Source organism: Salvelinus alpinus, chromosome 30 (genome assembly GCF_045679555.1).
Source record: "Salvelinus alpinus chromosome 30, SLU_Salpinus.1, whole genome shotgun sequence".
Taxonomy (NCBI): Eukaryota; Metazoa; Chordata; class Actinopteri; order Salmoniformes; family Salmonidae; genus Salvelinus; species Salvelinus alpinus.
In genome coordinates this window covers 13,280,900-13,293,877 of record NC_092115.1, presented here as the reverse complement: position 1 = coordinate 13,293,877, position 12,978 = coordinate 13,280,900, and the positions used below count along the sequence as shown (strand labels likewise).

The window sequence follows — 12,978 nt, the reverse complement described above, 5'->3', positions numbered from 1 at the left end:
AGTGAAATAAACAACAAAAAAATGAACAGTAAACATCTCTCTCTCTCCCCTTCTTCCGCTTCCTCTATACCCACTCCCTCCTTCCCATCGCCATCTCTCTCTCTCTAACCCCCTCCCTACACCCTCACCATCCTTCTTTCTCTCTCTCACCCCCTCCCTATACCCTCATCGTCCTTCTCTCTCTCTCTCTCTCACCCCCCCTACATCCCCATAGTCCTTCTCTTCCTCTCGTCCTCCCCCCTTTCTTATTTTCTCCCTCTCTCCCTCTTCCCACCCTCTCTCTCCCTCCCTCCCTCTTCCTCCCTCTCTCTCGCTCTAGACTGAGGTAAGAGATTAAACATCCCTGTGATTAATGGTGAGCGGTGGCAGTGTTGGCTCACGGTGGTCTGAGCGGTGTTAATGAGTGCAGCCGACTGTAGATGAACTAACGGTGGGGAGAACATAGAGGAAATGACACTTCCTCTTCCTCGCCACCACCGCGCCTGAAGCCTCTGGAGAGCCTTTTATCAGGCGTCGACGGCAGGCTTTTAACCTTGAGCCGCCAAATGGCGCTAAATTAGCTCTCTGGCTCGTTATTTACCATTCCTCATGCCCATGTAAAGACAGGAGAGGTGCGTGGAGGCTTCTCTTTCTTTCTCTGACCGCTCCTGATGTTGTCCTGGGCAATGGGAAATTCATGGCTCTATCTCTCAGTCCTTCTCTCGCTCCCTCTATGTGTTATCTTTCCTTCCCCCTCTCACAGTATATCTCTCCCCCTCACAGTCTCTCTCTCTCCCCCTCACAATCTCTTTCTCCTTTACAAACCCTACAAAAAGATTCTCTCTCTCAGTCTCTCTCTCTCGCCCTGCCTCCCACTATCTTGCTTTCTCGCCTCACTATCTTGTCCCCTTTCACTATCTCATTCTCCCTCTGATTGCCCTCTCTCAATATTTGTATGCTGCTGCTCTCTGCAACAGCTCATTAATGCAAACTCTCCATCCTTCTTCACCCTTCATTCATGTGCCACACAATACACACAGACAGGATGGTGTAGACTGTGACTTTCATTGGGCATTAAAAACAGGCTTTAGTTAAAAGTCAAAACAGTCGACTGTAGACTAAAGACTCACACTGGCACTGTGTGTCGGTCATGGCCGGCTCAAACCCTGGCATGCAGGTACAAGACCCCACGGGAACCATCCACTCCCCATCCCCGTTGCAGTACAGCTTCAGAGGGACGGACACCTCCTGCGCGTTGGACACGCATGCCCCTGGGGCGATGACCAAGGAGGTGGCCTCGGCCCCTGTAGCCGTCTCAGGGAAGACGGCGAAGTTTGCAATGGTCGTCGAGCACTTCTTGAAGAAAACCTGCACGGATATCAAGGACATACAAGCCCCCAGGTCCTGGAAGGCTAGGTAGAAGCCGGCCTTGGAGAGAGGTCCGAAGCTTCGCACTTTGGTGTTGATCCTGCCTGCCACCAAAAGGGAAAAACTCTCATCGGGAGCGATGGTGTCCACCTTCACGTAAGGGTTCTCCCTCCACAATGGACTACTTTCCGTGGCGGTGTCGCCTTCAGACTCGTAGTAGAAGAGGTTAAAGGTCTCCTTGCAGGAGCCGGGGATGTTAGGAATACTGGCGCAGTCGCGGACAGAGAACTTGAGCTCCACGTAGACGCGTAGCACGCCTTTACGGGGGATGAAATCCGTCCTCAGCCAGTTGTTCTGGTTGGGCTCGCGCACGTTGCACACCTGATACGTCCTTATGGGACTCATGGAGTCATCGTAGCCACTCACCTCCTCCCACTGCAGGAAAACAGAGACAAACACTGTAACAAGTGAAGAGAGAGAACTGTACACATTATTAGACATGGGTTCAAATAGTATTTTTCGATCAAAACCTAGCACTTGATTGAGTTTGCCAGGTGCAATGGAACCAATGGAATCATCCCAAAAGCGCAAACCCCACCCAGCTGGCAATTCCAGGCAGGTTCCATCTTTCGCTCAAAGTCTTTGAAAGAAAACAAATACTATTTGAACCTAGGTCTGCTTATAATCATATTATCATTGCACAGAGAAGGCAGCAATCAGAATGTCGTTCCTATGAAATAAGTCACTTAGCAGGTGCTGCTATTGAGATAGATTATAGGGCATGTCCTCAATGAGAACTACCTCATCTCATCACAAACAGTGTATTATCTATTGAAGAGGCGATTCAAGCGAAATCTCATCTTGCTGGTTGCATCACAGAGGTGTTATGGAGTATCTTTTAAGATTCAAGTGGAACATTTTCTAAGCCTACACCTCAAGTCACGAGGAGTATTTTTGCATGCTATGAAATGTGGTCCAGTCGAGCAGTCAATAAATCATTTCACAGCACTTAACTTCAACAGCGATGATATGGTTCTCTACAGTCGGGGAATAAACCATTTACATCAGTTCATATCAGCAGATCTTCTATATCAAAGACATTTGACATTATTACAATATAGGCATGACTACCTAAAGGAAATAGTCAAAGAGCCATCTATTTGAGGATTATATCTATAATTAACCATGATCCTAATTAACTGGGTTATTAACAGATTTTTGCCCAAGGAAATAGTCATCTCCTCTAAGAAGTTAATCTTTTGATTCTAACAACTCAACCTGAATAATACATTTCCATTCTTAATGAGGGCTCCAGACATCGATCAATTCAACAGGAGGAACAGAATGCATAATTCAATATGGTGGCGCACACACGCATACAATTTAGTCCAAAACGATGGGTCCAGGATTCAGCATCGTACACCATAAATCAAGGGCAGCACATTGCCGTAATACCTCACAAATATGATAATTGCACCCGGCTAGAACGTATGGGATTGTCACACATTTTGAAAGGGCCATCTTGCCCTTATGACGTATGGCTTGTAGGGGTGCAAAGACATTTGATGTGAGCCTGCAGAAAAGCTCGAGAAAGCTGGACTGCCTAAGATTGTTGCCATAGTAACACATCGTTTCCATTGACTGACTTTGCGCTCACGTACCAAAGACAAATTACACTGCCCTGGAGTGGGGGAGGTCTATCAAGCTGTTAGCCTGGGGGTCAAATTCATGTTGTTTTATTTTCTCATCATTCCTACGGGGGATAGCATCATCTGAAACATTAACTCCCTGCTGTAATTTGCCTATGTGTTTCTTCCACCTTAAGAGATATATTTCCACACTCTACAGCTGGTGTTGCTTGCAGACGTGTTTGGGTCTGTGTGGGTCTGTGTGGGTCTGTGTGGGTCTGTGTGGGTCTGTGTGGGTCTGTTTGGGTCTGTGTGGGTCTGTGTGGGTCTGTGTGGGTCTGTGTGGGTCTGTGTGGGTCTGTGTGGGTCTGTGTGGGTCTGTTTGGGTCTGTGTGGGTCTGTGTGGGTCTGTGTGGGTCTGTGTGGGTCTGTGTGGGTCTGTTTGGGTCTGTGTGGGTCTGTGTGGGTCTGTGTGGGTCTGTGTGGGTCTGTGTGGGTCTGTGTACCCAATATGACTATGCAGCTGAGTTTCCTATTTTTGGACTATTTTGGTGATTTGTGTTTTGGACTATTTTAGAATTTTATGTTTTTGGGAATCCTGATATGCGAGAAACTTTGCTTAAATTTCAAACTTAAAGGTGTATGTTTATCATTTGTTTTTAGCAACCAAGAAAACAAACAGAGGTATAAAACAGTGGGAGGTATGTCGTTTAAGTCCGGGGGAGATCTATTAACTAGCAGATGGAACTAATACTGTGGAATACTGCAGGAACACAAGTCAAGGTTTAAATTCTGTACCAAAAATACACACACAGACACACACACACACACACACACACACACACACAGACACACACACACACACACACACACACACACACACACACACACACACACACACACACACACACACACACACACACACACACACACACACACACACACACACACACACACACACACACACACACACACACACACACAGACTCACCCCACTCTCCGGAAACGTGGTCCAGGCCAGTTCTGTGGTTGCCCACTTGCTGTCCATTAGTGTTTCTGTAAATCAAAAACAAGAGGGTTAGTTAAACTAAGTATTAAGAGGTGGTTTATGGGATATAAAAATATAGCACAAACAAAAAAGCCCACACAGATGTTTATTATTAACTTAATGAAATATTTTCTGTATTTTCATTCTATTCATTTCTGTGGTCTTCACATCAATTCCACACAGACAGACGCACAGACACAGAAAAGGACTGAATACATAAATAATCTGTCATCATGACACAACTGTTATCACACATAAAGTTCCCATCAAATAGAGATAAGATTATAGAAGAAAAAACCTGTCAGCCTTTGATAGAATTGGAAATACAGAAATGGGTAAAAATGCCTCATCCTCTAGAAGGGAGAAATCATCTTGATCGGATTTCAAAGCTTTACTGCTAAACGATATCGCAATCAATCACAAAGCACTCCGCGACCATGCCATAGTGGATTCCCCAGAGTATTGCCCTTGTATTATACAGGTCATTGTGAAAGAATCAGGAGAATTAAAGTCAGTTTGTTCCTGCCTAGCAACAAATGACCCTAGTATCTTTTTTCTTTACACCTCTGTGTTTACGATGTCAGAACGAGGGATGAGGTTAAACAAATACAAGAAAAGAAAGCGTAAATTAGTGGATCAATAGACACTGGTGTCACCTGTCAAGCTGTGTGATGGTTGAGTGTAGGTCATTAAACCACACAAAAGGCACAGTTAAAAGGCTATCTTCTTGATTATAAAGATTCCATTGCTTACTCAAATGCACCTCCAATTTACAGTTGTGTCAATGACTTTGAATAGAAAATCAAGCATGAGGACTCCCTTATTTTCATGGTAGTTTGGACCTACATTAGCTATAAATTGCCAAAGGTTATCTTCTTCATTCTAAGAATCAATCTAAACATTGAATTCTTTACTCAAATGCAACTCCAATTTACAGTTGTGTAAGGACTCACCCATTACTATATTGTGTTGGGGATCTACATGTGCTATAAGGTGTGGGTACCACTGTATAATAACTTACATGAATAACATTATAGAAATTATTATAAATGTTAGAAATGATTATGAATTGTAAGGCTTATAATGACTATAAAAAGGTATTTATAGTTATTTTTATTAAGGTGTGCATGTTTGCTATTGTGTGTGTTGGATTACCCCTGGTTGACAAAGAGGAGAGTGAAGTGTTACAACAGGTGTGTAGCTATGGTTGCTGCACTACACATGATCACATTACCATAGATGTGAGCTGGCCAGCTGCGGAAGCTTGAATACAACGAGTATTGAAATAAATGCCAATAACAGTTCATCAGTCATGAGACAGCGAGAACATTGACTAGCTGTCTTCACGTTCAACAAGCGCCAAGCCCAAGTCCATCTATCTCAGGTTCCAGGTTATTTCTTGGATGTTAGAGCCTTTGCTTGAGGCAACATAAACTCTTCTCCTACTGAACTCTCCATCGACCTCAGTGAGCCTTGCTATGGCTTACTTAACAGGGCTTTGCCTGAGAATTCCACCGCTCCTCGCAGTAGCACTCAAAGAACATTTGTGTAGATTAGAAGTACTTTATCCACAGGCTTACCACATGAGTTAAATTCAGATTCTCAAGGTTTGACAGAAGGCTCAATACTAATTCAAACGTGCTTCAGCTGCGCAGGAAGTCTTTTTAAAAAAAAATTGTTTTTTAACTTGACCCCCGAAAGCTAGACACAGCTTTTAATTGAATAGCGTCTCAAGTGTAAAACTCTCTACCTACCCCTTCGCCCTCCATGTACCATTTTAAAGTCTCACTTTGTTGCTATTACTCAAATCCGTCAAGATACTCTCCCATAAAACTACAGGCAGTAGTGATGCCTCCCCCAGGGCAAAAAAAAACGATGGAACTTACAGGATCTCCATCACCGCCCATGGTGTTTACTGTTGTTATTCACTGGAGCAAAATGCGTCAGTAACTCCTTACTCACTGCTCCTATTGGAGCACACAGGCTAATGTTTAATTCATTTTGTTGAGTTGGGAGGCTATGAAAGGAAGGCCGCTCCTCGTATTCAATTAATTTGACACGTACTTCCACAAATAGATGTAATATTTAAAGGCCTAACATCCCTCCACTGATTCTGTGCATAATCAGGTACATATAGATAGACATAGGCCATAACACATGGGTTTTTGGACTGGAAACGGAGCGGCAAATTCAGAGGTCGTAGGTCTACTGTTTGACTACTTTCGCTGGTCTCGCTAGATGAGTGCATCTTCTATCTCCATTCATCAATCAATCAAACAAATGTATCTATAAAGCCCTTTCAACATCAGCAGATGTCACAAAGTGCTATACAGAAACCCGGCCTAAAACCCCAAACAGCAAGCAATGCAGATGTAGGAGCACGGTGGCTAGGAAAAACTCCCTAGAAAGACAGGAACCTATGAAGAAACCTAGAGAGGAACCAGGCTCTGAGGGGTGGCCATTCCTCTTCTGGCTATGTTGAGATGTTATGTTTGATGCTTGATGAACCGCTTTAATCAACTCAAGCTGACCCTAATTCAACATTCTCCTTCAGGCTATTTGCATCTGCACATATGGTTCAATTCAGAATTATTCATATTTACCTCTAATGTACAGACAAGAGATAAGGAAAGTGTGCACTGATATAGAGATGTTCCTCGTGTATGTGCAGAAAAAAATGGCTAAGTGTGTTCTGCAGTCATGCATATTTTTCGTCGCCTATTACGTCAGTTAGTTTTATAGAATGTTAAGGTTTTCTGAGCAATTATGTAATTGCATTTACGTTCCAATACCATGTGACTCAAAAATAGTACAGGTACACAACATTACTGTTAAAGGGGTTAGTTATAAAGAAGATGACAGGGTCAATGCGTCACATTTCCAATGTCTGGGGGACTAGGAGGCCAGAGCTTATTTCACCAGATAAACTCATGGATAAACCCAAGGATGCAGTTGGCCACTGCACTCAAAACAAATCGAAATTAAACTGACATACAATACTGGGGGAAGAAATCCTCATGGAACACAATGTGAAACTGCCAATTCAATTGTTCCATTAATTCCAAATCATCTCTTGGAATTAACTAAACGACACTAAACTTAACTCAAATGAATTGGATTAATTCTATGGATGGAAGTAATGGAAACCAACAGGCAACTGCCAATTTAAGAGCCAAATTCCAACTCATCTCCATCGTACTGGCAACAGGGCATGGACCCTAACAGCCCTAAAACCCATAAGACACTCTAACCACTCTAACCTCCGCCCATCCCCAGAGGACAGACATTAGTTAACAACCCAGTGTTGAGTAACTGAAGTTGTTGGTCGGGGAGAAACTTGCTGATGAAAGGCCCAGTGGGACCAGCTAGGGAGGCTGCGGCTGCCGCTGCATTGATTTAAGATGCTGACACCAGAATTAATGAGGGATAATACTGGCTGGCGTCCAGGAGAAGCAGATTGTACTCGGAGAAGGACAGGCAGGCAGGCAGGGAAAGACGGGGGATTTGGAGAGACATATACAGTGGGGAGAACAAGTATTTGATACACTGACAATTTTGCAGGTTTTCCTACTTACAAAGCATGTAGAGGTCTGTAATTTTTATCATAGGTACACTTCAACTGTGAGAGAAGGAATCTAAAACAAAAATCCAGAAAATCACATTGTATGATTTTTAATTAATTAATTTGCATTTAATTGCATGACATAAGTATTTGATACATCAGAAAAGCAGAACTGAATATTTGGTACAGAAACCTTAGTTTGCAATTACAGAGATCATACGTTTCCTGTAGTTCTTGACCAGGTTTGCACACACTGCAGCAGGGATTTTGGCCCACTCCTCCATACAGACCTTCTCTAGATCCTTCAGGTTTCGGGGCTGTCGCTGGGCAATACGGACTTTCGGCTCCCTCCAAAGATTTTCTATTGGGTTCAGGTCTGGAGACTGGCTAGGCCACTCCAGGACCTTGAGATGCTTCTTACGGAGCCACTCCTTAGTTGCCCTGGCTGTGTGTTTCGGGTCGTTGTCATGCTGGAAGACCCAGCCACGACCCATCTTCAATGCTCTTACTGAGGGAAGGAGGTTGTTGGTCAAGATCTCGCGATACATGGCCCCATCCATCCTCCCTTCAATACGGTGCAGTCGTCCTGTCCCCTTTGCAGAAAAGCATCCCCAAAGAATGATGTTTCCACCTCCATGCTTCACGGTTGGGATGGTGTTCTGGGGGTTGTACTCATCCTTCTATTCCTCCAAACACGGCGAGTGGAGTTTAGAGCAAAAAGCTCTATTTTTGTCTCATCAGACCACATGACCTTCTCCCATTCCTCCTCTGGATCATCCAGATGGTCATTGGCAAACTTCAGACGGGCCTGGACATGCGCTGGCTTGAGCAGGGGGACCTTGCGTGCGCTGCAGGATTTTAATCCATGACGGCGTAGTGTGTTACTAATGGTTTTCTTTGAGACTGTGGTCCCAGCTCTCTTCAGGTCATTGACCAGGTCCTGCCGTGTAGTTCTGGGCTGATCCCTCACATTCCTCATGATCATTGATGCCCCACGAGGTGAGATCTTGCATGGAGCCCCAGACCGAGGGTGATTGACCGTCATCTTGAACTTCTTCCATTTTCTAATAATTGTGCCAACAGTTGTTGCCTTCTCACCAAGCTGCTTGGCTATTGTCCTGTAGCCCATCCCAGCCTTGTACAGGTCTACAATTTATCCCTGATGTCCTTACACAGCTCTCTGGTCTTGGCCATTGTGGAGAGGTTGGAGTCTGTTTGATTGAGTGTGTGGACAGGTGTCTTTTATACAGGTAACGAGTTCAAACAGGTGCAGTTAATACAGGTAATGAGTGGAGAACAGGAGGGCTTCTTAAAGAAAAACTAACAGGTCTGTGAGAGCCGGAATTCTTACTGGTTGGTAGGTGATCAAATACTTATGTCATGCAATAAAATGCAAATGAATTACTTAAAAATCATACAATGTGATTTTCTGGATTTTTGTTTTAGATTCCGTCTCTCACAGTTGAAGTGTACCTATGATAAAAATGACAGACCTCTACATGCTTTGTAAGTAGGAAAACCTGCAAAATCGGCAGTGTATCAAATACTTGTTCTCCCCACTGTATAAAGGAGCTGGTATAGCCTAAATGAATTTGCCTTGGTTTACATTGGCTGGGCTCCACCCTGTAGAAATAACCTGGTCTCAGATCGGTTTGTGCTGTCTTGCCAACTCGCGTGACAATGTCTGACCATAGGCGTTGGTAAGACAGTGCCAAATGTGACAATGACCAAAGGCGTTGGCAAGACAGCACAAACAGATCTGGGACCAGGCTTTCGGTTGGCAAGCAACTGGGAGAGTATGATCCTCTGGTAATTAGTCAGTTTATTTTAGTTTCTGAAACGACTACATATCAGTGAAGCATTTTGAAAGGAAGCTTCAAGATGTAAATTGTTAAAGATATTGGCTTTTCCCTACAGAAAGGAAATATACAGACTGACGCTAAATCTTGTTACACTAAGCATGTAATGTGCATGTTGTAATGTGAAGCACCTATTTTGGAGTTATGCCAATTGAATTTACAGATGTAGGATCTTAATTTGATCACTCTTTTGTTGCTGAGAATGCAAATTTGTAGTGTATTCAAGATATAAAAAGTTTATAATTTCCACTTTAAAATCTCAGACTTGATTTGCCCTAACAAAAAATGTTCATTAATTATAATCCACATATTATTTCAAATTTCCTGTTGTTGCAGGATTATTTTCCTCCTAGCAAACTAGCTCAAATTAAGATTGTACATCTGAATATGAAAACTACAACCTCCCCATCAGTGTAATCCCTTGTTTACTTTGTGAGAACTAATTACACCATATATAATTATATATATATTCCGGACACTGACATTCTGATATTTCTTAATCTTTTGGATTTGTGTGTTTAGTTTTGTTATACAGCACTGTCAGAGCTAGAAACATAATGTTGCTGCACCTGCGATAACATCTGTAAAATATGAAACCATTTGATTTGGGTGTATTATACAGCATTAATCCTGAATGTCAAACTGAGCTGTTTTATGGGTTTAGTCAAGCAACCCAGCATAAGGACAGAAGGCCATCCTTAGCTTGTGGGTGTGACAACAGAGCAAAAGGTACTCGACAATAGCTACAGGGATGCAGTTGCAATGAAAGCATAGGAGTGTTACACATGGAGGACTGAGAATGGTGTGTGTGTGTGTGTGTGTGTGTGTGTGTGTGTGTGTGTGTGTGTGTGTGTGTGTGTGTGTGTGTGTCATTGATCAGTTTCATAGAACAATAATCATCAAATGTGTGGCTCAACCACAACACAACAACACAACCACAACACAACACAACAAAATGGTGTGATACGAAACACGACGTATTGAATCATATTTGAATAGTATGAACATAAACGGTAACTTTGTATCGTAAACAATCGATCTACTCTTATCCATTTTCAACTGTGGAACATTACAAGCGTTTTGGCAACCTTTTTTTATTTTAGGTTATTACAGGTATCCTGCAAACTGCAATCAAAATAATGAATGTTTTTATGAGCCATGCTATTGCCAAAATAAAGCTGCGCTTCATGATATTGTACAACGAATATTCATATTAAATTATGCCTTATTGGCAGTTCATCAAGGCTTGGAAACACACATTCTTTGGAACATCTACATACGTTAAAGAAAAGTCGTATAAAAGAGTGTAGTACGTTAACATTATTTTTTACATACCTTCAACAGCTAATACCACGGGAAGCACAACGCTGCACATCCACAGCAAGTAATCCATTGTCATAAACTAGGATCTTGCAACATGAATAAAGGCTTTGACTGGACCCTTCGGATGGTGCCACACAACATACACCACCTATAGCACTGGAGTCGATGAACGTTTTACACGTCTCTTGAATTCATCTAAAGAATAAAACCATCCCATACCACTACATCCAGTCGAAAGTAGTATTAATAAAGCACTTTTTTGTTTTTCATTCAAATCATCGGGCAAATCCACGAAGAGAATGGACAAAGCTTACGGAGCATTACAATGCGCTCTTTCTCTAACTCCTTTCTCGCGCTTTACCGATGCCAAATTGTTAGCCAAACGCACATCTATGCCCTCGCACATTGCTCCAAATATACAGCAAATATTTTCTATCTAAAAACTAGTCAATCCACTTCACTAACTCCGTTGTAGCTGTTGCTCCTCAAGGAGTGTGCATTGGAATGGCAATTGGGACAGCCGAGACAGACGGGGGCTGGGGAGTGTACGGGACGGGTGGAAGGAGGGGGGGGGGGTTCTGCCTTGCTCTGCGAACATGCAAGTCACACCCCTCCCGAGACGCAGAGAGAATCTCGTGCACTTTGGGGACCAGCATTAGAGAGAAGAGAAAGCCTTTCTTGGTTTATGTGGTGGTTTTGTTCATTCAAGCCCCATAACCTGACTGAATCAATGTGCAATACAAAACGAACTGTGGATCGGTGACGAATGTCAATAACCAAGCCTTGTTTTGAAATGGATAGATAGCGCCTCCCGCAGGTTATAGAGTGTCAAGGTTACTACTGTAGGCTAGCATGCTGTGATTTTAATTACTGTTGACCTACTGTGATTTATTGAACTATTACAACATAACTCATACTATCGGTAATCTGTTTTTTTTAAGGGGGCAATCAGCAATTGAAACAATAACAAAGAATATTCCCTGCCCCTCTTTCGTTAAAAAGCTGAGGGATGGGGCTGGAGAAAAAATCCATGTGTACGTGTATATATAGTGCATATGTTATCGTGTGTGTGTATGCACTGCATCTCAGTGCAAGTAGGCGTCACTACAGACCCTGGTTCGATTCCAGGCTGTATCACAACCGGCCCGTGTTCGGGAGTCCCATAGGGCAGCGCACAATTGGCCCAGCGTCGTTAGGGTTTGTCCGGGGTAGGTCGTCATTGTAAATAATCATTTCACTTGCCTAGTTAAATAAAAAAATCCATGTGCCTTTGTTTGTATCTCTTGACAGTCCCCGCTGTCTCCTCTCCCCCCTCCTGCGCCCGCCAGCTTTACACCAAACCCCGTATCCCCCCGGTCATGCCCCCCCCCCACATCCCCTTGTGTCCCCCCACACTGCCAGCTCCCCTTCAGCCCCCCCCCCCCCCCAGGACTCCTTTTGTCCCCCTGTCTTTGTGGTCTAATTACCTACAGTTCAGTCCCCAGCAGGCTTGGGTCAGCCCCTCCATTGAAACAGTGACGGGCAGGATGGCTCTTTAAACCACATCCCACTACATTGACTGAACCCAAAATATGACACTGCTGCCTGGCTTCTTCATGGAATCAATGACATCATTGTAAAGAGTGGGGGTCATCTATGTAAATGCTCGGAATGCAGCATGTAGTCTATTATAGAGACATTGAAATACTTGTTGGGGGGTTTGGAATCAACTGGTGTTGTTGTGATGTGTGCATCTAGTGATGTATTGGGTGCTTTAATGTAGTTGACAGACTGGAACCGTAGCGTTTTTCTTTTGAGAAAATGAACAATTTACTGTTTATGCGGGTTGTTTTCTCATTATGCCGATGTCGAGACAAAGAATATTCAGTGCCTTCAGAAAGTATTCACACCCGTTGACTTATTCCACATTATGCTGTGTTACGGTCTGAATTCAACATTTATTAAATATATTTTTTTCCCCTTACACATATACACACAAAACCACATAACAACAAAGGGAAAACAATCTTACGAATTGTATTCAAAATAAAATACAGAAATATCGAATTTACATAAGTATTCACACCCCTGAGTCAATACTTTGTAAAGGGCACATTTGGCAGTGATAACAGCTGCGAGTATTTTGGGTAAGTGTCTAAGAGCTTTGCACACCTGGATTGTACAATATTTGCCAATTATTAATTAAAAAAATTCTTCAAGCTCTGTCAAGTT

The 12,978-nt window shown here is 43.1% G+C and overlaps 1 protein-coding gene across 1 annotated transcript in view; it reads right to left on the bottom strand.

Moving 5' to 3' along the window:
- Positions 1-11,296, bottom strand: part of LOC139560659 (ephrin type-B receptor 3-like) — a 49,341-nt gene extending 38,045 nt beyond the window's left edge. The window contains exons 1-3 of the mRNA XM_071377645.1: positions 10,780-11,296; positions 3,967-4,031; positions 1,110-1,782 (exon numbers count right to left, since the gene is read on the bottom strand). Coding sequence (XP_071233746.1) covers positions 1,110-1,782; positions 3,967-4,031; positions 10,780-10,843 — 802 coding nt within the window. The 5' untranslated portion in view covers positions 10,844-11,296. The remainder of the gene's footprint in view (positions 1-1,109; positions 1,783-3,966; positions 4,032-10,779) is intronic.
- Between the last annotated feature and the right edge of the window lie 1,682 nt (positions 11,297-12,978).